Source organism: Lampris incognitus, chromosome 20 (assembly GCF_029633865.1).
Source record: "Lampris incognitus isolate fLamInc1 chromosome 20, fLamInc1.hap2, whole genome shotgun sequence".
NCBI lineage: Eukaryota > Metazoa > Chordata > Actinopteri > Lampriformes > Lampridae > Lampris > Lampris incognitus.
This window is the reverse complement of record NC_079230.1, coordinates 2,141,016-2,166,005: the sequence shown is the minus strand read 5'-3', so window position 1 is coordinate 2,166,005 and position 24,990 is coordinate 2,141,016. Positions and strand designations below refer to the sequence as shown.

Below are 24,990 nucleotides of genomic sequence, written 5' to 3'. Positions count from 1 at the left end.
TAATACCCAGCCAGTACGACTACAATAACTGGTTAATACTCAGTCAGTATGACTACAGTAACTGGTTAACACTCAGTCAGTATGACTGCAGTAGTTGGTTAATAGTCAGTATGACTACAGTAACTGGTTAACACTCAGTCAGTATGACTGCAGTAGTTGGTTAATAGTCAGTATGACTACAGTAACTGGTTAACACTCAGTCAGTATGAATACAGTAGTTGGTTAATACTCAGTCAGTATGACTACAGTAACTGGTTAACACTCAGTCAGTATGACTGCAGTAGTTGGTTAATAGTCAGTATGACTACAGTAACTGGTTAACACTCAGTCAGTATGAATACAGTAGTTGGTTAATAGTCAGTATGACTACAGTAACTGGTTAACACTCAGTCAGTATGAATACAGTAGTTGGTTAATAGTCAGTATGACTACAGTAACTGGTTAATACTCAGTTAGTATGACTACAGTTGCTGGTTATTACTCAGTCAGTATGACTACAGTAGTTGAATAACTACAAACAGTTACCTGTTTGTAGTTATTCAACCAATCAGCATGAATTATGTCAGATGTTGCACACTTTGCATAATTAAGTGCTGTGAGATGAGTAAGTACAAGCAGGGCTACCTATGCAGGGTTACAATGAAAATCTGCAGGATACGGGTTCCTTGAGGACTGGGTTGGGAAACGCTGATCTAGGCTATACACAATACACAATACCACACAATATACATACAAATACACAATACACAATATCTAGGGCTTGACTGGGCGTCCATACAGACACAATTGGCCATGTCTGTGGGTGGGAAGCTGGATGTGTCCTGGTCGCTGCACTTGTGCCTCCTCTGGTCGGTCGGGGCAACTGTTTGGGGGGGAGGGGAACTGGGAGGGAACAGCGTGATCCTCCCACGTGCTACGTACCCCTGGTGAAACTCCTCACCGTCAGGTGAAAAGAAGCGGCTGGTGACTCCACATGTATGGGAGGAGGCATGTGGTAGTCTGCAGCCCTCCCCGGATCAGCAGAGGGGGTGGAGCAGAGACCGGGACGGCTCAGAAGAGTGGGGTAGTCGGCCAAGTACCATTGAGGAGAAAAGGGGGGGGGGGATCCAAAAAAAAAACCCACAATACCTACATGATGGATGCATCTAGGGTTGAGGTTCAAATGCTGGTTCTGTCTAGAACTGGTTCTGAGTTGATCAAAGCTCTGCATCCGATGAGCTCCAAGTCAAACAACTCTCTTGTTACAGTTTTCCCTATAATTCAGACTTTTGCTCTACAACTGTCATTAGCTGCTTTGGAGTACCGATAAAACCACATGTAGTTTTGTATAAAAGGTCATTAAATCTTTGCTGTGGCTTCAACAGGCAATGATGTCATCATGCGTGTTCGCCTACAGGAAGCACGCTTCTTTTTACCTACTTCTGACATCACAGCCCATTGGCAAAAACCAGCCCAAAAAGCTGCGAATCAAAAGTAACAAGTTGATTCCTTTTTACAGTTTACCAAACAGCTTGGATACGGGACTCAAGTGGCTTCAGATCTGACAAGCAGATTCAATACTGGATTTAGATCTGATGAAACACCAGCCATCATCTATCCATCATCCATCATCCACACCACTCAGCCTGCTCTCAGGGTGGCGGGGATGCTGGAGCCTATCCCAGCAGTCAGTGGGTGGCAGGTGGGGAGACACCCTGGACAGGCCGCCAGCCCATCACAGGGCACAGCATGGGTACAGCACATGACAGGATCACTTCAGAGGGTACAGCATGACAAATGAAACACCAGGCTCTGAAGCCACGTGTTTGAATCCCGTGTGCAGTTAAAGAAGCACAGAACATTATGACCTGAAACCCCGGGCGCTGAAGCCAGGCACCTGAACCCTGTCTAGAGCCAGACAAGGGCATTGCATCAGAACCTGCAATACCGCTGAACCCAAATCCTAGATGCATCTCGAATCAAGTTCCCAACGCACACTGACATTTACTGTACATCCAAGAAGTGAGTGAGTGTGTGTTTGTGTGTGTGTGTGTGTGTGAGATCTAACCTTATAAGGGCATTGACAGTTCCTGTCTGTTTTCCCATAATACATCAGGTGTGACTTATTGATGATGCGTACAATCAGGTGACGTGTGACCACGCCCACAGTGACTTCCTGAAGACCAGATAGGTAACCTTCATAAAGCTCATGCACCATCACACTGGGACGCTCTGCTGAGGAAGACACACACACACACACACACACACACACACACACACACACACACACACATAAAATCCAGTCTCTTACTTCTGTTCATCTTCAGCTCTCCGTCATCCATCCATGCTGTTGTCTCCTCTCCTACCTTCCTCCTCTCTCTCCTCCTCGTCTTCTCCATCAGATGGTACAGTCTCTCTCCAGACCTCTCCACTGAAGTCAGTGCTGTTCCACAGAGGCAGAAATGTGCTCCTATTGGCTCTCAGAGGGACCAGTGGACCTGTCAATCAATCAGTTGACAAATCAATCAATCAATCAATCAATCAATCAATCAATCAATCAATCAATCAATCAATCTATATATATATAAATAAATAAATAAATGTAAATATATTTATATATATACAAAATTGTTTAAAGAAACACTCAACGGTAGGGAAAGTATATGTGTATGTATATATATATGTGTGTGTGTGTGTGTGTGTGTATATACGTATACTTAGCACAGAAAGTAAGGAAATGTGTGTTTGGTAGAGTATGTCTTTGTTGTAACAATGCTTCTTGGCAGTACATCTTATACCGTTGGAAAGCCTGTTTATTTGCCTTTTAAATGGCGCCACATGTGTAAGGAACATGCATCTGTGGGATGAGCAGCAGAGCTGAGTATGTGGGTTGTGCCCATGAAAAATGTGCCACATCTTCTCTGCCAATGCCAAACAGCTTATTTTGCTGTTGTTGTTGACTCTTGTGTTGAGCTTCTGGTACCCCAGGTGCTGATGATCAGCTGCCTGATAGAAGATTTACTGCCAAGAAGCATCGTAACAACAAAGACATAATCTACCATACACACATTTCCTTACTTTTTGTGCTAAGTTTATATATATATCCATCCATCTATCCATCTGTCATTCTATCTACGTATATCTATCTTCACCTGGTGGTTCCTGTTCTGGATCTGGATCTGGCTCTGGTTCAGTGGGTGTGAACCAGGGCAGATAGTCCAGGTCCGGTCCAGTCATGGAACCTGTCTCCTGGATTTCCTCCACGTTCACCAGCCTGAAACTAGCACACAGAAATCTTATGAACAGACAGGCTGAAAACCATCTTTACTGATGGAAGAAACTGACCAGCAGTCATCAGACGCACTGTGCTGTGTTCTGTGTTTGTGGTGCAGAACATCCCAGAAATGTGTTTTACTTTTCTAACTGTTTTAAAGGTTCAAACACGAACATTTTCCAACCTTTCCTCTGAACCGTAGCAAGCAAGATCAGTTAAAAAACACATGGGTACTGATTTTACACATTCCTTTAAGTATTTAGGAAGTAATATTTCCCTTCGTCTCTGCTCTTCATCGTTAGCGTCGGCTTAAATGGAGAAGACCAACCGTGGTTATGCGTAAAAATGTACAAAATGAGAATATAAAAGCAGTAAAACAAAGTATTTCATTAATGAATGAGTTACAGCCTTTTCAAATGATCTACAGTTTAATAACTATATTATCTATAGTATAATAAATTATCTGCAGTTTAATAACTATATTATCTATAGTATAATAAATTATCTGCAGTTTAATAACTATATTATCTATAGTATAATAAATTATCTGCAGTTTAATAACTATATTATCTATAGTATAAATTATCTGCAGTTTAATAACTATATTATCTATAGTATAATAAATTATCTACAGTTTAATAACTATATTATCTATAGTATAAATGATCTGCAGTTTAATAACTATATTATCTATAGTATAAATGATCTGCAGTTTAATAACTATATTATCTATAGTATAAATGATCTGCAGTTTAATAACTATATTATCTATAGTATAAATGATCTGCAGTTTAATAACTATATTATCTATAGTATAAACTATCTGCAGTTTAATAACTATATTATCTATAGTATAATAAATTATCTACAGTTTAATAACTATATTATCTATAGTATAAATGATCTGCAGTTTAATAACTATATTATCTATAGTATAAATGATCTGCAATTTACTATATTATCTATAGTATAATAAATTATCTGCAGTTTAATAACTATATTATCTATAGTATAAATGATCTGCAGTTTAATAACTATATTATCTATAGTATAATAAATTATCTACAGTTTAATAACTATATTATCTATAGTATAAATTATCTGCAGTTTAATAACTATATTATCTATAGTATAAATGATCTGCAGTTTAATAACTATATTATCTATAGTATAAATTATCTGCAGTTTAATAACTATATTATCTATAGTATAAATTATCTGCAGTTTAATAACTATATTATCTATAGTATAATAAATTATCTAGTTTAATAACTATATTATCTATCGTATAAATTATCTGCAGTTTAATAACTATATTATCTATAGTATAATAAATTATCTACAGTTTAATAACTATATTATCTATAGTATACATGATCTACAGTTAATAACGACATGATCTATAGTATAATAAATTATCTACAGTTTAATAACTACATTACCTATAGAATGACATGAAATAAATCATTCACAGTATGTTGTCTATATTATGTAAAGTATCGTATTAACTACATTACTTACAGTATGATTCATGTTTTTATTGTTTTAGTTTGATGTCACCGACACTTTCATATTGGGCTTCTTATTATCGTGTGGACTCCTCTGGGTTACCTGTCTGAGCGCCGTCCTGAACCTGGACATCCGGCGTCTTCACAGACGGACAGGGCCGGCATGAAGGTGCTGTTCCGCAGGACAGACCCGGCTCGAAGGGAGTTTCTCTCCACCCTCCAGTTCAGTGCAGGATCCAGCGTCACACGCAAACGACAGTCTCCATCACTAACTGTGAGGTCATACAGGTCATCACCTGGACACAACACAATGAACCGTGAAGAGGGCACTCAGCAGAGTACACAACTCCACCAGGCGTAACTCCCCTTCTCCAGTGCTCCAACTTCAGTGGCAAACCAGCGGAGGAGGTACCGCTCAGCTGAGGAGTAACACAAACCAGCGGAGGAGGCACCGCTCAGCTGAGGAGTAACACAAACCAGCGGAGGAGGCACCGCTCAGCTGAGGAGTAACACAAACCAGCGGAGGAGGCACCGCTCAGCTGAGGAGTAACGCAATCCAGCGGAGGAGGCACCGCTCAGCTGAGGAGTAACGCAAACCAGCGGAGGAGGCACCGCTCCGCTGAGGAGTAACGCAGACCAGCGGAGGAGTAACACAAACCAGCGGAGGAGGCACCGCTCAGCTGAGGAGTAACACAAACCAGCGGAGGAGGCACCGCTCAGCTGAGGAGTAACGCAATCCAGCGGAGGAGGCACCGCTCAGCTGAGGAGTAACGCAAACCAGCGGAGGAGGCACCGCTCAGCTGAGGAGTAACACAAACCAGCGGAGGAGTAACACAAACCAGCGGAGGAGGCACCGCTCAGCTGAGGAGTAACACAAACCAGCGGAGGAGTAACACAAACCAGCGGAGGAGGCACCGCTCCGCTGAGGAGTAACACAAACCAGCGGAGGAGGCACCGCTCCGCTGAGGAGTAACACAGACCAGCGGAGGAGGCACCGCTCAGCTGAGGAGTAACACAGACCAGCGGAGGAGGCACCGCTCAGCTGAGGAGTAACACAAACCAGCGGAGGAGGCACCGCTCAGCTGAGGAGTAACACAAACCAGCGGAGGAGGCACCGCTCAGCTGAGGAGTAACACAGACCAGCGGAGGAGGCACCGCTCAGCTGAGGAGTAACACAGACCAGCGGAGGAGGCACCGCTCAGCTGAGGAGTAACACAAACCAGCGGAGGAGGCACCGCTCAGCTGAGGAGTAACACAAACCAGCGGAGGAGGCACCGCTCAGCTGAGGAGTAACACAAACCAGCGGAGGAGGCACCGCTCAGCTGAGGAGTAACACAAACCAGCGGAGGAGGCACCGCTCAGCTGAGGAGTAACACAAACCAGCGGAGGAGGCACCGCTCAGCTGAGGAGTAACACAAACCAGCGGAGGAGGCACCGCTCAGCTGAGGAGTAACACAAACCAGCGGAGGAGGCACCACTCAGCTGAGGAGTAACACAGGTTTGTCAAAGGTTTTGAATCACTGCAACCACGAGAGGTAGCTGATCATACAGTCATAACTGCACACAACATTATCAGGCTGACAGATCCAGTAGTATGAGAGACTAGCAGCAGACACACACACACACACACACACACACACACACACACACACACACACACAGAAAAGCCGGTGTTTTCCTGCCTTTATCAGACTTGCACAGCACCAAGTCGACTGAACGGGAAATGTGGGAAGTAGGTTTTAATATGCAGCCCTGAAGCTAAAACAGCTAGCTAATGAAACCTCTTGCCTGTCAGTGTGAGGATGTGCAGCCCCTGAGGTGGACCCTCGCACCCTGACTCTGTCTTTATCTTCCTCAAGCTGGGTAAACCTTTACACTTGCACATACGTGACTCACATCTGCGGCTGACTCAGATCAGGCGGCGAGAAGAATATGCAACACTTCCTGTTTTGACTGCAACCTACAGGAAGTTGTTCCTTCATAACTTTTGGATTATCAAAACTCCAGACGTGAGTCGCACATGCGTGAGCGTAAACGGTTTACCAGGCTGCATCACATTAGGAAAATGTGACGGTCCAGCCAGAGTCCAGCCCTGAATCCAACACGGGATCTGTGGGGTGACCCGGAGAGGGCTGTGCCCTCACAAGCTGACGATCTGGAACATTTTAGTATGAAGAGCGGGAACATGTTAGCGAGCCGGGCTGACAGTCGCACCTACAGGGGCTGAGTGCTGCACCCAGATCAGAACGTGCTTCAGCAGTGTGAGTGTAGGGGTGGGCACACTTATGCAACCAGCTCACTGTACCTTTATTTTTCCTTTTCCTACAATGTTTGAGTTTGTTTTCCACTTGAATTCTATAGGTTGCAATTACACATTAAAGGTGGAAAAAGTTCTGACTGGAGTTATGTTGATGATTTATCTTGCTTTCATTTCTGATTGCTTCCAAAATTAACGCATTAATGCTCGTCATTAATTTGAAACATTTAACACATTAAAAAATTTAACACAATTAACGCGGCTACATTTTGTTTACTTCCTGTGGTTGTGCGAGGCTGTTTCACAGGCATATTGGGGGTTGTGCGCTCTCCCTCCTGCCTGTCGGCACATGGAGAGCTGTCTTTTCTCTTTAGTCTGCTCCTCGCTAGACTGCTACAGGACATAGCCTACGTCTCTTCTTCCTCACAGCAGCAGGTTTCATCTGCCCCCAGCCCTCACCCCCTCATGCAGGATACCCCATATTCTACTGTGCTGCTTCCCCACAGCAGCAGGTTTCATCTGCCCCCAGCCCTCATCCCCTCATGCAAGATACCCCATATTCTACTGTGCTGCTTCCTCACAGCAGCAGGTTTCATCTGCCCCCAGCCCTCATCCCCTCATGCAGGATACCCCATATTCTACTGTGCTGCTTCCCCACAGCAGCAGGTTTCATCTGCCCCCAGCCCTCACCCCCTCATGCAGGATACCACATATTCTACTGTGCTGCTTCCCCACAGCAGCAGGTTTCATCTGCCCCCAGCCCTCACCCCCTCATGCAGGACACCCCATATTCTACTGTGCTGCTTCCCCACAGCAGCAGGTTTCATCTGCCCCCAGCCCTCACCCCCTCATGCAGGATACCCCATATTCTACTGTGCTGCTTCCCCACAGCAGCAGGTTTCATCTGCCCCCAGCCCTCACCCCCTCATGCAGGATACCACATATTCTACTGTGCTGCTTCCTCACAGCAGCAGGTTTCATCTGCCCCCAGCCCTCATCCCCTCATGCAGGATACCCCATATTCTACTGTGCTGCTTCCCCACAGCAGCAGGTTTCATCTGCCCCCAGCCCTCACCCCCTCATGCAGGATACCCCATATTCCACTGTGCTGTGCCACTGGGACAGATATGGGGCTCTGTGAGGCACCATTCTTATTGAACACATAACAAACGTCGTGAATTCATGACAATTTAAATTCAACTGGCACTTGAACATGGAAAATATTTTTTGTTGTTAATAATAGACTATATATTAGTGCACACAAGAAATGTTTGCCTTCTAAGTTGATATCTAATGTTACTTGCTCTTAGCACTTATTGTATTCACTCATTAAAAAAACAAATCTCTTTCTCGCGCTTTTACTTTAGCACTGGTTTTGCTCTTAGATGCTTGTTTAGAGAGAAGATGCACTTATGACCTCTGATGACTAGTAGTTCTCCTGACTTCCTACGTTACATGATGCACTTATTGTAAGTTGCTTTGAATAAAAGCATCGGCTAAATGACTGTAATGTTATGTCATGTCATGTCATGTCATGTCATGTAATGTTAATGGCCTTAATGTGTTTGAAATTCAACTGGCACTTTAACACGTAGGCCTGGGTTTTGTAATTATTTCTGTTAGTTCATCTCATCTCATCTTCAGCCGCTTCTCCGGGGTCGGATGGCGGTGGCAGCAAGCTAAGTAGGGCACTCCAGATCTCCCTCTCTCCATTAACGCCCTCCAGCTCCTCCTGGGGGATCCTAAGGCCTTCCCAGGCCAGATTGGACATGTAGTCCCTCCAGTGAGTTCTGGGTCTATCCCAGGGTCTCCTTCCAGTTGGAAGCACCTGGAAAACCTCCAAAGGAAGGTGCCCAGGAGGCATCCTAATCAGATGCCCGAACCACCTCAACTGGCTCCTTTCGACGCAAAGGAGCAGCTCTACTCTGAGCTCCCTCCGGATGTCTGAGCTCCTCACCCTATCTCTAAGGCTGAGCCCAGACACCCTACGGAGGAAACTCATTTCAGCCGCTTGTATCCACAATCTCACCCTTTCAGTCACCACCCAAAGCTCATGACCATAGGTGAGGGTTGGGACCAAGACTGAACGATACACTGAGAGCTTTGCCTTCCGGCTCAGCTCCCTCTTCACCACAACGGTCCGGCACAACGTCCACATTACTGCTGATGCTGCACCGACCCACCTGTCAATCTCCCGCTCCATCCTACCCTCACTCGTGAACAAGACCCCGAGATACTTGAACTCCTTCACTTGAGGCAACGACTCATCCCCACCCCATCCCATCCCTGTTAGTGAACATCAGCAATGTGCCTTCCAAGCTGACAGGCAGTTTTAATGGCCTTGATGGTTTTACTGGGAATCTGTACTTCACAGGGCAGAATCTGTGTTCAAAGCTAAAAAGATGCTATTAAACAATAGTATTTGAATTTAAATATACTTCCTTTGTGTTGATTCCACATTAATTCCATGATTTCACATTTAAATATCCATTATTACAAGCTTCAGTCCTAAGAAGAAAAAAGCATTAATCGTGATTAATCACAGCAAATTGTGCAAATAATTAATTACTTTTTTTAATCGATCAGCAGCCGTAAATTATTTTACATCACAAAAATCTGCCGCTTCAGGAGGGGTGTGTAGACTTTTTCCACCCACTGTTGGGTGGTGCAGTGAAGTTTTCTCTACCTGAAAGGACGGCCTGTGGGAAGAAGATGGAGGAGCCCAGGTCTCGTCCATAGCGTTGCAGGCTGATAACAGAAAGCGGTTCTCGGCAGACGACCGAAGAACGGGTCTGGATCATCTGGTTTGGGAAGAAGGACAGAAAACTGGATTTAATGCTAAGTCCCAGTCCCACCAGACAGACTAGCAGGAGCTCTCCCTCCATCCAAACCTAATTCTTAAGCAAAACCATTCAAATGTGGGTCGGTTGTGTTTTATGTACAGGACTATGTCATCAACCACTTCTAAAAGCAAAAACAAGCGTTCTTCTTTTGTGGTGGAAATTCAGAAACTGTTTTTCATCTCTCTTTATGAACATGGTAACGAGCCACAGACATTCTGGTTTTCCAGAGTTTCATTACAGTTTGTTTGTTTTTTATCACAACATTCAAACCAATGTCAAGTCAAGCCAGTTTTATCTGTACAGCCCAGTATCACAACCTACACATATGCCTCAGGGGCTTTACAGCAACAAAACATGCTGTCCTCAGACCCCAGTGTAACTCATACTAATGTGGACACCTGCCATTTATCCACCAACAGATCCTGGACCCGCCCTCTACAGCTTGTAGTACTGTCATGCAGTGCTGCTACACATACCCACATACATACATACACACACACACATACATAGTACATACATACATACATACATACACATACATAGTACATACATAGTACATACATACATACATACATACATACATACATACATACATACACACACACACACACATACATAGTACATACATACACACACACACACACACACACACACACACACACACACACACACACATACACACACACACACATACATACATACATACATACATACATACATACATACATACATACATACATACATACATACTAGATACACATACATACACACACACACACACACACACACACACACACACACACACACACACACACACACATACATACATACATACATACATACATACATACATACTAGATACACATACACACACACATACATACACACATACACACATACATACATACACACACACACATACATAATACATGCATACACATACATACATACATAATACATGATACATACATACATACATACACACACACACACACACACACACACACACACACACACACACACACATATATATACATAGACATATACATATACAAACACACACATACACACATACACACATACATACATACATACAGCACGGTCATAAAATAATACTACACACACAGTACTACATACAGTACCACTAATAGAATACTCCACACAGCACTAATCTACATATAGTATTGTCACACAGTACTACTATATACATACAGTACTGTCATATAGTTGGACTATACATTCAGAGTACTGTCATACACAGTATAATAATGATAAACGATGGATGAGTGGATAGATGGATGGGTGGAGACAGTATAATAATGATAAATGATGGATGGGTGGATGAGAGAGAGACAGTATAATAATGATAAATGATGGATGGGTGGAGAGAGAGAGACAGTATAATAATGATAAATGATGGATGGGTGGAGAGACAGTATAATAACGATAAATGATGGATGGGTGGATGGAGAGAGAGAGTATAATAATGATAAATGATGGATGGGTGGAGAGAGAGAGACAGTATAATAATGATAAATGATGGATGGGTGGAGAGACAGTATAATGATAAATGATGGATGGGTGGAGAGACAGTATAATAATGATAAATGATGGATGGGTGGATGGAGAGAGAGAGACAGTATGATAATGATAAATGATGGATGGGTGGAGAGAGAGAGAGACAGTATAATAATGATAAATGATGGATGGGTGGAGAGACGGTATAATAACGATAAATGATGGATGGGTGGATGGAGAGAGAGAGACAGTATAATAATGATAAATGATGGATGGATGATGGATGGGTGGGGAGACAGTATAATATGATAAATGATGGATGGATGGAGAGACAGTATAATGATAAATGATGGATGGTTGGAGAGAGAGAGAGAGTATAATAATGATAAATGATAGATGAATGGAGAGAGAGTATAATAATGATAAATGATGGATGAATGGAGAGACAGTATAATGATAAATGATGGATGGGTGGAGAGAGAGAGACAGTATAATAATGATAAATGATGGATGGGTGGAGAGACAGTATAATAACGATAAATGATGGATGGGTGGATGGAGAGAGAGAGACAGTATAATAATGATAAATGATGGATGGATGGATGGATGGATGGGTGGGGAGACAGTATAATATGATAAATGATGGATGGATGGAGAGACAGTATAACGATAAATGATGGATGGGTGGATGGAGAGAGAGAGACAGTATAATAATGATAAATGATGGATGGATGGATGGATGGGTGGGGAGACAGTATAATATGATAAATGATGGATGGATGGAGAGACAGTATAATGATAAATGATGGATGGGTGGAGAGAGAGACAGTATAATAATGATAAATGATAGATGAATGGAGAGAGAGTATAATAATGATAAATGATGGATGGATGGAGAGAAAGGTATAATGATAAATGATGGATGGGTAGAGAGAGAGAGACAGTTTAATAATGATAAATGATGGATGGGTGGAGAGACAGTATAATAACGATAAATGATGGATGGGTGAATGGAGAGAGAGAGACAGTATAATAATGATAAATGATGGATGGATGGATGGGGAGACAGTATAATATGATAAATGATGGATGGATGGAGAGACAGTATAATGATAAATGATGGATGGGTGGAGACAGTATAATAATGATAAATGATAGATGAATGGAGAGAGTATAATAATGATAAATGATAGATGGATGGAGACAGTATAATAATGATAAATGATAGATGAATGGAGAGAGAGTATAATAATGATAAATGATGGATGGGTGGAAAGAGAGACAGTATAATGATAAATGATAGATGAATGGAGAGAGAGTATAATAATGATAAATGATGGATGGATGGAGAGACAGTATAATGATAAATGATGGATGGGTGGAGACAGAGAGACAGTTTAATAATGATAAATGATGGATGGGTGGAGAGACAGTATAATAACGATAAATGATGGATGGGTGAATGGAGAGAGAGAGACAGTATAATAATGATAAATGATGGATGGATGGATGGATGGGTGGGGAGACAGTATAATATGATAAATGATGGATGGATGGAGAGACAGTATAATGATAAATGATGGATGGGTGGAGACAGTATAATAATGATAAATGATAGATGAATGGAGAGAGTATAATAATGATAAATGATAGATGGATGGAGACAGTATAATAATGATAAATGATAGATGAATGGAGAGAGAGTATAATAATGATAAATGATGGATGGGTGGAAAGAGAGACAGTATAATGATAAATGATAGATGAATGGAGAGAGAGTATAATAATGATAAATGATGGATGGATGGAGAGACAGTATAATGATAAATGATGGATGGGTGGAGAGAGAGAGACAGTTTAATAATGATAAATGATGGATGGGTGGAGAGACAGTATAATAACGATAAATGATGGATGGGTGAATGGAGAGAGAGAGACAGTATAATAATGATAAATGATGGATGGATGGATGGATGGGTGGGGAGACAGTATAATATGATAAATGATGGATGGATGGAGAGACAGAATAATGATAAATGATGGATGGGTGGAGACAGTATAATAATGATAAATGATAGATGAATGGAGAGAGTATAATAATGATAAATGATAGATGGATGGAGATAGTATAATAATGATAAATGATAGATGAATGGAGAGAGAGTATAATAACGATAAATGATGGATGGGTGGAAAGAGAGACAGTATAATGATAAATGATAGATGAATGGCGAGAGAGTATAATAATTATAAATGATGGAAGGGTGGAGAGAGAGACAGTATAATAATGATAAATGATGGATGGGTGGAGAGAGAGAGACAGTATAATGATAAATGATAGATGAATGGATGGGTGGGGAGACAGTATATTATGATAAATGATGGATGGATGGAGAGACAGTATAATGATAAATAATGGATGGGTGGAGAGAGAGAGAGAGACAGTATAAATGATAAATGATGGATGGATGGATGGATGGGTGGGGAGACAGTATATTATGATAAATGATGGATGGATGGAGAGACAGTATAATGATAAATGATGGATGGGTGGAGAGAGAGAGAGTACAATATTGATAAATGATGGATGAATGGAGAGACAGTATAATAATGATAAATGATGGATGGATGGAGAGACAGTATAATGATAAATGATGGATGGCTGGAGAGACAGTATAATAACGATAAATGATAGATGAATGGAGAGAGAGTATAATAATGATAAATGATGGATCGGTGGAGAGACAGTATAATAACGATAAATGATGGATGGGTGGATGGAGAGAGAGAGACAGTATAATAATGATAAATGATGGATGGATGGATGGATGGGTGGGGAGACAGTATAATATGATAAATGATGGATGGATGGAGAGACAGTATAATGATAAATGATGGATGGGTGGAGACAGTATAATAATGATAAATGATAGATGAATGGAGAGAGTATAATAATGATAAATGATAGATGGATGGAGACAGTATAATAATGATAAATGATAGATGAATGGAGAGAGAGTATAATAATGATAAATGATGGATGGGTGGAAAGAGAGACAGTATAATGATAAATGATAGATGAATGGAGAGAGAGTATAATAATTATAAATGATGGAACGGTGGAGAGAGAGACAGTATAATAATGATAAATGATGGATGGGTGGAGAGAGAGAGACAGTATAATGATAAATGATAGATGAATGGATGGGTGGGGAGACAGTATATTATGGTAAATGATGGATGGATGGAGAGACAGTATAATGATAAATGATGGATGGATGGAGAGAGAGAGAGAGACAGTATAAATGATAAATGATGGATGGATGGATGGGTGGGGAGACAGTATATTATGATAAATGATGGATGGATGGAGAGACAGTATAATGATAAATGATGGATGGGTGGAGAGAGAGAGAGAGAGTATAATAATGATAAATGATAGATGAATGGAGAGAGAGTATAATAATGATAAATGATGGATGGATGGAGAGACAGTATAATGATAAATGATGGATGGGTGGAGAGACAGTATAATAACGATAAATGATAGATGAATGGAGAGAGAGTATAATAATGATAAATGATGGATGGGTGGAGAGACAGTATAATAACGATAAATGATAGATGAATGGAGAGAGAGTATAATAATGATAAATGATGGATGGGTGGAGAGAGAGAGTATAATAATGATAAATGATAGATGAATGGAGAGAGAGTATAATAATGATAAATGATAGATGGGTGGAGAGAGAGAGTATAATAATGATGAATGATAGATGGGTGGAGAGAGAGAGTATAATAATGATAAATGATGGAAGGGTGGAGAGAGAGACAGTATAATAATGATGAATGATAGATAGGTGGAGAGAGAGACAGTATAATAATGTTAAGTGATGGATTGGCAGAGAGTGTAATAATGATAAATGATGGACAGATATATATATATAGAGAGAGAGAGAGAGAGCGAGAGAGAGAGAAACAGACGGACAGAGAGAGGCGCATTACTGCTGTCAGTTATAAAAACGTCAAGAGCGCTGATAAAACCGCCGTCCTTTCGTCCGGTCTGTCTTTACCTGACCCTGTGAGGAGAACCGACACAAAGACCTCCGGACGACGCAGCTCGCAGCCGCCATGTTGCGTCAAAATAATAACAACGCGGTGCATTGTGGGGGAATATTCTGCTTCTTCCGTGACGCGAACACGGAGAGAGGAAGTGACGTCGTCAAAGGACTGGCGTCTCCTTCGAGCAGTTCCAGACGGAATAACTTTTTACCGTGATTTTAGCATATTTCCCCCCTTTCGTTGTTGACTTTATATCGTGAAGCGTGCGGTTCTGACACCTGTGCGGCCACTGAAATCATGTTCGATACTTGGCCATCAGAAAATGAATGAAGATTTCTGGCCTGAGGGAACCATGGATGTATTACATAGTACGTCCACGGTGGGAATTTAACCACTAGATGGCGTAGTTTTCAATTATTTCCCTGCAGCAACCAGTTTCAAAAGAAGACAGAATTCATTCATTCATCCATTACCCAAACTGTTTATCCTTACTCAGGGTCGCGGGGGTGCTGGAGCCTCTCCCAGCAGCCACTGGGAGAGACACCCTGGCCAGGGAACCTCTCCCAGCAGCCACTGGGAGAGACACCCTGGCCAGGCCGCCAGGCCATCACAGGGCCAACAGAATTACAAAATTAAATATTAATTTAAAAAAAAGCCACACATAAAAGGAAAAAAGCAAGAGGTCAGTCAGGGCTTGAAGTACAGCTACATGCAGGTAGGCTTTTATGTCACATTTGACATATTGTTGTGTCTTATCTCGTGTAGAAACACAATGTACAGGAGTAGCTTTTAACAAGCATCATTTGTGAGTTGAATATTTCATCCAAGCAATGAAATGATGATTCCCAAACGCTTCTCTCTTGTCCTCCGTTTGGTGTCCAAACGTTTGATTTCTATACAACAGAATCAGAATACTTGGGTCATTGTAAGTTATTCAGTATTTCAAATAAACCACAAAGGGATTTGGTCAGTTTACAAGAGAAAAAGAGGTTTGTGGTTTTGAACTTCAAAAAGAACAAACATTAAATTTAATAAATATTTAAATCTAAATTATATTTTTGATGCAAACAGTCATGACATGGGTAAATCTTTCCGGGCTCAGCTGTAGTCACAGGCGATCATGTGAAAAATGAGTATAGTACATGTGAAATAGTGAGTATACAGGTTTTCCTGCCAACCGATCATTACATCAGGTGACTTGATTAACAGTCCTTCATCCAGACAGGCAGACTGATCAGTAAATCCAGATGTGTTGACTGGTTGGAGAGAAAACCTTCATACACAGTTAGCTTTATCATTTTCTCTTCTTTATTTTGTGCACAGTGAAGATTTATCATGGAGCACAAACTGAACATCTGTGTTGGTTATCATGGTTTAATACGAGAGTTCAGTCAGAGTTACATGTCTCGGTTGTAGATGAGGCAGATATAAATCATGCCATTAGCATCACCTTAAAATGTATTAGTTAGCCCGCGTGCCCGCATTAGCATCACGTTCCTGAAGGGAAGGGGTTGGTGACGGGCTCAAAGTGTTGATAGAATTTAATTTCTTCACAATTGCTTCAGCTGGAATTAACACTGGTGTTTTATTGACATGAAGTGTCTCTTACCTGCTCAAACTACAACTTCTCAGAATGTCTCTTCAATGTGGTACATTAGATAATACATTAAACACTAGAAAAGGATAGAAAATTTATTTCTTAACAGAAATTCCATTATAAAAAAAACTCGCAAAAACTAATCATCAGCAACCAAAGACTTAGATGTTCCCAATACACGAAAAAGTACCACTGCACTGCTGAGTAAGAGAACTATTTAAAAACTTGTTATAAAGGTAAAAGACTTAATGTGAAATCACGAGCTGTCAGCACATCCATGTTTGTTCATGCTCCTATGGGTAGAATATCAACTGCAATGCGAGACAGTCCTTTATAAATTCTGAAAATGTCTCCACTACAGGTTCATAATAGAAGATGGCAGGTTCCCTCGTAAAGTAATACAGAAGACTAACTTACTAGAGTCCAACCAATATTTATCAGACTTTGGTGGTAAATTTATTTCATGACATGGTGTCCATTCAGGCTGTGTGCTTGAAGAGCTGCAGGTTCTTGAACTCCAGGTAGAGTGTGAAGAGGACGTGGAGGGACTGGACTCTGTTCTTATAGACGGGGATGTCCAACAGTCCACAGATGATGTCCACATACTGCTTCAGGTCACAGTCCAGATCTGCTGTAGGGAGATCCACCCTCGCCAGCAGCTCCTCAAACTCCTGCGGCCACTCCTGCATGAGGAAGTCGATGTCAGGCATGGCCCGGCTGTAGTGCACACTGGCTGGAGGTTTGGACCGGTGCAGCTCAGAGATGCTCTCTATCCAACTGTCAACCGCTTTAGGATTCCTCTGTGGACTGGACACACTAGTCACCTTCTTCAACTGGAGAGGGCAGGAGAAGGAAGGAAGGGTAAGGGAGGAAGGGATGAATGAAGAGAGAAAGTTTTATTCTAATGCAGTGAAACTACACTATGAGAAGAAGCTGAGGAAGAACTCTAACAGACTACTGTTCATTTAGAATTTTCTACATCAGCAGAGTACACAGTATATAGATCACAGTAGAACTGAGTACAACAGTGTCTGTAATGCAGTTAAATTTGTTCGACAAAAACCAAAAGTGTTCCTCAACCACCAGACATGGCAGAACCTGTTTTCTTCTCTGTGACATCACAGGTTTTGGTTAGATGTCTCATGGACAGAGCAACATGTTTGGTTTCCTAAATGAAGACTGCTTCCCTGAGTCTCATTGTGAAACAGGTTCTGTGTTGTACCTCCGTGACTCCATGTTGTTTGGTCTCCTCTGACAGCCACAGAGACAACACCGTGGGGTCCGACTGTTTAACACAGGGCTCATCCAAGACCAGCAGACCCAGATCATCTGGTTTACCATCCGGCCTGGGAACCTGATGGTGAGGTTTAGAAGAAAAAAGACAGGTTTACCAAACAACAATTCACATTCAAAATCCACTCATTTATCAGATACTGTTATCCAGAGAGACTTACAGAGACCTACAGTAGAATAGCAGCCATTTATCAGATACTGTTATCCAGAGAGACTTACAGAGACCTACAGTAGAATAGCAGCCATTTATCAGATACTGTTATCCAGAGAGACTTACAGAGACCTACAGTAGAATAGCAGCCATTTATCAGATACTGTGATTGATTAGAATGAAACAGTAGAAACAAAAATTAAATTTCCTGCATCACCAACAGTACAAGAAAGGGGGTCAAAGGTAGAAGTAATCAGAAGATCCACAGACATCCTGAGGAGATGAGACAGGAGACGTACCTTCAGAAAAGCATCGATGTCTCCCACAGCCGGGATGAAGTCTGGAATGAAGGGTTTCAGTTTGTGTTCCAACTCGATGGACTGAGGCATGTACCTGGAAACCATGAGACAAGTACAGGCAGTGTTGTCATCACCCATATATCTTTAACCAACAGATACAGGATTAGACAGTGATGTCACCAAATGCATATTCTGAACCAATAGATACAGGATTAGACAGTGATGTCATCAAATGCATGTCTTTAACCAACAGAAACAGGTGCAGCAGTGATGCCATCTACCTTGTGATGTATTGAAAAAGCTCTTTAATCTCTGTGGAAACTGGAAGGCTTTCATAGTCTGCTGGATCGTACGCGCCCTCGGGCCCCGGCTCGTCATCATCATCAGAGTCATCTTCATCAGATTCCTCCTCCTCCTCTTCATCCTCCTCGTTAGGACTCAGCCGTGCTTGCCTGCTAATTGGCTTGTTGGCCTTCTGAGGTGCGTCTTCTTCATCAAACTCATCACTGCTGCTATTGGCTCCCGTCAAACTCCGTACCTTCCTGCCCTTTGGCTTTGATTCTGTCTGGAAGCCAACAATATTTCATGAGCCTGGAAAATATCAGTGGTGGTTGGTAGGTTGAACATCTACCAAACACTGTGCCTTGCCCTGTTTTAAATATACAGCCACAGACATCACACTTTTCTGGACAGACAGACTGCAAGATATTGGAAAAAAAAATCCACACTGAAACATTTTTTGCGATATGTATTGCAATATAAAAGCATTGGAAGGAGCTCCATTAATTCAGGTATAATATACAGGTTTTAACGATCAAACCTCCGCTGGTAAGGAATTTATTACTCTAGCAATGGTTAGGGTGATTTTATAAGGGTTAGAAGTCATTAAATCAGACTAAATTATATTAATCAGATCCTAGTGTTTTTCTTCAATAATAGTCATAATAAAGTGGACCTTCGTTTGTTTACTATCAAGCATTAAGTTTTAGTCCAACATGACACTGATGGGGCCAGTTTGTGTTCCACTGCAGCCATTGTAATGTGACTAATCTACTACTACTACTACTACTACTACTGCTACTTTCGGCTGCTCCCGTTATCAGTCACATTACTATTCATCACATTGTGAATGAGAGGGAGGACAGTGGAATGGTGAGGATGCAAGGAGCGGAGGTGACAAAGGCGTATGAGTTTAAATACTTGGGGTCAACTGTCAAAAGTAACGAGGAGACCAGGAGAGAGGTGAAGAAGAGAGTGCAGGCAGGGTGGAGTGGGTGGAGAAGAGTGTCAGGAGTGATGTGTGACAGAAGGGTACCAGCAAGAGTTAAAGGGAAGGTTTACAAGATGGTAGTGAGACCAGCTATGTTATATGGTTTGGAGACAGTGGCACTGATGAAAAGACAGGAGGTGGAGCTGGAGGTGGCAGAGATGAAGATGATAAGATTTTCACTGGGAGTGATGAAGAAGGACAGGATTAGGGACGAGTATATTAGAGGGACAGCTCAGGTTGGATGGTTTGGAGACAAAGCAAGAGAGGCAAGATTGAGATGGTGTGGACATGTGTGGAGGAGAGATGCTGGGTATACTGGGAGAAGGATGCTGAATATGGAGCTGCCAGGGAAGAGGAGAAGAGGAAGGCCAAAGAGGAGGTTTATGGATGTGGTGAGGGAGGACATGCAGGTGGCTGGTGTGACAGAGGAAGCTGCAGAGGACAGGAAGAGATGGAAACGGATGATCCGCTGTGGCGCCCCCCAACGGGAGCAGCCGAAAGTAGCAGTAGGAGTAGTAGTACATTATTAGTCACACTGTAATGTGACTAATAATGTACAGTATTTGCATTGAGGTGTCGATTTTGAGACGACATCTTGTTCAGTGGCTGCCGGGTCAGGCTCCAGCATCCCCGCGATGCTGCGTAGCAGCGGCGGCGGCGGTCTTACCCAGGAAGTGGCGGTGTGGGTGCAGCAGAGCAGTTACACACCCGGGTCTCCTAATCAGGCTCCCCAGCGAAGACTCTCGTGGTTGATTCGTGGGATCAGGTGTGGAACTGCTCGCTCGGAACCATAAGCTGCACCCACACCGGCCCTTTCCGGGCAAGGCCGCCCAGCTCTGCGGTGTGCGGGGTACGCGGTTGGGATAAGGGAGGGATGGCTGGATGGATGGATATTGTTCCGCCCAGGCAGACGGGCGGACGGGTAGCTAGAGCCCCGCTGGGCCGTCGAGGGAGCCCCCGTCCCCACAAGCGGAGACGAGTCGGTTGGGGTCGGTGACGGTGTAGCGCAGCGGCTCCTCCGTCCTCCGTGTGCGGGCTCCACCCTACCTTGGCCGGCGTCTGCGGGGTCGGTGTGTGGACCTCCTCAGAGTCGTTGACCTCCAGGCTCTCGTCGAAGGGCAGGTTGGAGGGTTTCCTCCGGTCCATACTCAGCGGGCCAGGCCCCCGGCCGAACCAAGCTCCGACAACCCGCCCCGGAAGGGGGGGACACGCGCGTCACCAAACGACTCGCGACACACTTCCCCGAGAAGGGTCAAAGGGCTTTCAGAGACAGGACACGTGCAAGCGCGAGGACTTTCCCTTTTCCTTTGTCGTGGAGCCAAGCGGTTTACCACGCTAGCCGCCTTAGCCGTGACGTCACACCGACGTTGCCGCAGCAACAGCCTCGCGCACAGAATCTTGGGAGCTGAAAAGCGATGCTCTCGCGAGGCTTGGCGTGTGACAGCCCCGCTCTTCTAAACTCACCTTTTCTGGCTCAAAACTCGAGAAAAGGGCCGCAATTTATTTGGGTTTTCTTCTTCTACGTGTTATTTTGCTTCTGTTGATTGTGAAAAAGCGTCTTGCGTAATCCCTTTTTATTTCTATAGAGCTGATTTCCCTGACGATCTGTCCCCTTTTTATTCCTCTGCGCGTTAAACTGCTGCATCCGTTGCTGTTGTGAGGGGACCCCGATACAGCCACGGGCCCCACAGCCCACAGAGCAATACAGCCACGGGCCCCACAGCCCACAGAGCCCACAGAGCCCACAGAGCACTACAGCCATGGGCCCCACAGCCCACAGAGCCCACACAGCCCACAGAGCAATACAGCCACGGGCCCCACAGCCCACAGAGCCCACAGAGCAATACAGCCACGGGCCCCACAGCCCACAGAGCCCACACAGCCCACAGAGCAATACAGCCATGGGCCCCACAGCCCACAGAGCCCACAGAGCCCACAGAGCAATACAGCCACGGGCCCCACAGCCCACACAGCCCACACAGCCCACAGAGCAATACAGCCACGGGCCCCACAGCCCACAGAGCCCACACAGCCCACACAGCCCACAGAGCCCACAGAGCAATACAGCCACGGGCCCCACAGCCCACAGAGCCCACAGAGCCCACAGAGCAATACAGCCACGGGCCCCACAGCCCACAGAGCCCACAGAGCACTACAGCCATGGGCCCCACAGCCCACAGAGCCCACACAGCCCACAGAGCAATACAGCCACGGGCCCCACAGCCCACAGAGCCCACAGAGCCCACAGAGCAATACAGCCACGGGCCCCACAGCCCACACAGCCCACACAGCCCACACAGCCCACAGAGCAATACAGCCACGGGCCCCACAGCCCACAGAGCCCACAGAGCCCACAGAGCAATACAGCCACGGGCCCCACAGCCCACAGAGCCCACAGAGCCCACAGAGCAATACAGCCACGGGCCCCACAGCCCACAGAGCCCACAGAGCACTACAGCCCACAGAGCCCACAGAGCAATACAGCCACGGGCCCCACAGCCCACAGAGCCCACAGAGCAATACAGCCACGGGCCCCACAGCCCACAGAGCCCACAGAGCCCACAGAGCAATACAGCCACGGGCCCCACAGCCCACACAGCCCACAGAGCCCACAGAGCAATACAGCCACGGGCCCCACAGCCCACAGAGCCCACAGAGCCCACAGAGCAATACAGCCACGGGCCCCACAGCCCACAGAGCCCACAGAGCCCACAGAGCAATACAGCCACGGGCCCCACAGCCCACAGAGCCCACAGAGCCCACAGAGCAATACAGCCACGGGCCCCACAGCCCACAGAGCCCACAGAGCCCACAGAGCACTACAGCCCACAGAGCCCACAGAGCAATACAGCCACGGGCCCCACAGCCCACAGAGCCCACAGAGCAATACAGCCACGGGCCCCACAGCCCACAGAGCCCACAGAGCCCACAGAGCAATACAGCCACGGGCCCCACAGCCCACAGAGCCCACAGAGCAATACAGCCACCACAGCCCACAGAGCAATACAGCCAGCTGGTGAAATATCGGGACTGGGAAGCGTTCATTTGATTTAGTTCAGGTTTTGATTTACATGGATGGTCTCTCGAGGAAGGTATCGGCTATGGTAAACATAATTATCATGTTTATATGTTTATAATTCTTATAATTATCATGATATGTGTGTGTAGTAGTAGATCAAAGCAGTCCCACACTATAGTATACTAGTGATGTCTTATAACGTATCAGAATCATGTAGATCTGCACCTTCCTAAACTTTTGGTGGATGGACATGATCTCATCGGTCTAAAATTGCCCAACACCACAATCCGGAGGGCCTCTGTCAAAGAATTATATCCATTTTCGTTGAACAGAAACTAAATTTTACAATATTTCCCCAAAGATGAAGCTGACAAAATTGAGAACAAAATTCTTTAGGTTTCCAATTGCACCAAAGGTAAAGGAAGTTCGTTTTAAAGTTCTCGATACAATATGCGCTTCTGGAGAAGGTTTAAGACATGGATTTGGTTCAGACTGGAACAACTGCTCATGTTGCAATGAACACAGTGGAACAACACAACGTGTGTTTTATGAATGGCAGCTTGCTGCTGCCTTTGGGGAAGACCTGCATCACAGGTTGTTTCCAAAATTTCTCTGAACTAAAAAAGGAGGATGTGATTTTGGGTACGCTGGTGAACGATGGAAACCACGATTTGGCCATTAACACAATTATCATTCTTGGAAAGTTCTTTTTACGCAAGACCAGATTCCTGAACACGCAGCCAGGCGTCCCCATAGTTCACACAGGGACGTGCGTCATGATGTCGCATCACGGAGGGTAAATGCAGAAGAAGAAGAAGAACGCTGGGGAACTCTCTGACTTGACAGCAGAACCCGAACTTGCAGAGAACCCCTAGGACGCCCCTCCCTTTCATTTATGTATTTCATTTCATTCCCTTCACTCCCCCCTCTTTCTTTTGCTTTATGTGCTTGTTTTATGTACAGTTTAAACGTGTCAGTAAAAAACAAAAGCAAACCCTGCTGGTTGTACCAGTGGCGTGCGTCCGCTAGAGGGCAACAGTCCCGTTTCCTCCCCGCGCCTTGGGAGGAAACGGAAGCGGAAATCTCGTACATTGTGCGCTCGGGCTAACGGCGGGCTATGCGGTGTGAGCCGAGACGCCGTTGACAAACTAAGCACTCAGCCAGCACAGCCTCCGGTAAAGTATCGCAACTCGTGTCGGTTGACTTGTGTCGTGGTCTGACGGGCCCAGTTCCAGCTCGGGAGGAGCAGCGAGGAGGCGCGAACGAGGCGTTTCTCTCGGCTCAGACCGCGGTGGGGTTAGCCTCTTGGGCTAGCGACTCTAAACGCTGGTTAGCCGGCGTTAGCGTTAGCGTTAGCTTCAGCTAAGCTAAGCTGTATTGTTCACCGTCCGCTGAGCTGAACAACACGCCGGTTGTAATTAACGCGAAGCAGCGCAGCGTTTGAACTTGGTGCCTACAGTTTTACCGTATCGCTGCAATGTCCATGTAGTATTACACACCTAACAACACTCCGCGCTGTCGTAATAACCAGTCGCTGTTTTGACATTTGAATTGAATGTTGTTTGAAAACTTTTTTGGAGTAATTTTGACGTTTGAATGTTGAATAACGCACTTTTAATTTGAGACCAAATAACGCTGTCGTCTGGTGTAGTAATGAACAGCTCACTGCTCCATTCCAGCACTACATGACATATTAAGTCACGGAGGAAGGAAGGTAACGGACTCTGTCTTGAATCCCACCTGTTATCCAAGAATTCAGCAGTTCACCCTTCGGCTTGTGTGTGTGTGTGTGTGTGGGGGGGGGGGGGGGGGTTAAAAGTGAGTGACGCCAGCAGTACGGCCGCGACACATACGAGTATACGACGCTGCTGTGTAAACACAGCACGCTGCTTGGGATTTTAACGTGTTTTCACGGTCTGC

General features: G+C 44.3%; 4 protein-coding genes across 4 annotated transcripts in view; 2 read left to right on the top strand and 2 right to left on the bottom strand.

Moving 5' to 3' along the window:
* Positions 1-15,543, bottom strand: part of si:ch73-71d17.2 (RPA-related protein RADX) — a 60,129-nt gene extending 44,586 nt beyond the window's left edge. The window contains 7 exon segments of the mRNA XM_056300522.1: positions 2,048-2,211; positions 2,346-2,477; positions 3,132-3,259; positions 4,865-5,057; positions 9,705-9,819; positions 15,453-15,519; positions 15,521-15,543. Coding sequence (XP_056156497.1) covers positions 2,048-2,211; positions 2,346-2,477; positions 3,132-3,259; positions 4,865-5,057; positions 9,705-9,819; positions 15,453-15,519; positions 15,521-15,543 — 822 coding nt within the window.
* Positions 15,544-16,142: 599 nt separating this feature from the next.
* Positions 16,143-21,403, bottom strand: ift46 (intraflagellar transport 46 homolog (Chlamydomonas)). The gene is made up of 5 exons (XM_056300504.1): positions 21,099-21,403; positions 19,063-19,346; positions 18,782-18,875; positions 18,261-18,392; positions 16,143-17,871 (listed from the first exon to the last, which is right to left on the bottom strand). Exons 1-5 carry the CDS (start codon positions 21,195-21,197, stop codon positions 17,518-17,520), a joined length of 963 nt encoding a protein of 320 aa, XP_056156479.1. The 5' UTR covers positions 21,198-21,403; the 3' UTR covers positions 16,143-17,517.
* A 408-nt stretch (positions 21,404-21,811) lies between these two features.
* On the top strand, positions 21,812-23,071 carry LOC130130917 (DNA-directed RNA polymerase II subunit RPB1-like). The gene has a single exon (XM_056300782.1). The coding sequence runs from the start codon at positions 21,812-21,814 to the stop codon at positions 23,069-23,071; it is 1,260 nt and encodes a 419-aa protein (XP_056156757.1).
* A 1,092-nt stretch (positions 23,072-24,163) lies between these two features.
* Positions 24,164-24,990, top strand: part of LOC130130572 (serrate RNA effector molecule homolog) — a 50,457-nt gene continuing 49,630 nt past the window's right edge. The window contains exon 1 of the mRNA XM_056300289.1: positions 24,164-24,245. The gene's annotated coding sequence lies outside the window, so the exon portion shown is untranslated. The remainder of the gene's footprint in view (positions 24,246-24,990) is intronic.

Excerpts from the sequence above, each read along its gene's own strand:
- LOC130130917 (XM_056300782.1), top strand. The coding sequence starts at position 21,812 with ATGGGCCCCACAGCCCACAGAGCCCACACAGCCCACAGAGCAATACAG.
- ift46 (XM_056300504.1), bottom strand. The coding sequence starts at position 21,197 with ATGGACCGGAGGAAACCCTCCAACCTGCCCTTCGACGAGAGCCTGGAG. Across the intron at positions 18,876-19,062 it reads CTTTTTCAATACATCACAAG|GTACATGCCTCAGTCCATCG; the intron begins GTAGATGGCATC and ends CATGGTTTCCAG. Across the intron at positions 17,872-18,260 it reads AACAACATGGAGTCACGGAG|TTGAAGAAGGTGACTAGTGT; the intron begins GTACAACACAGA and ends TGCCCTCTCCAG.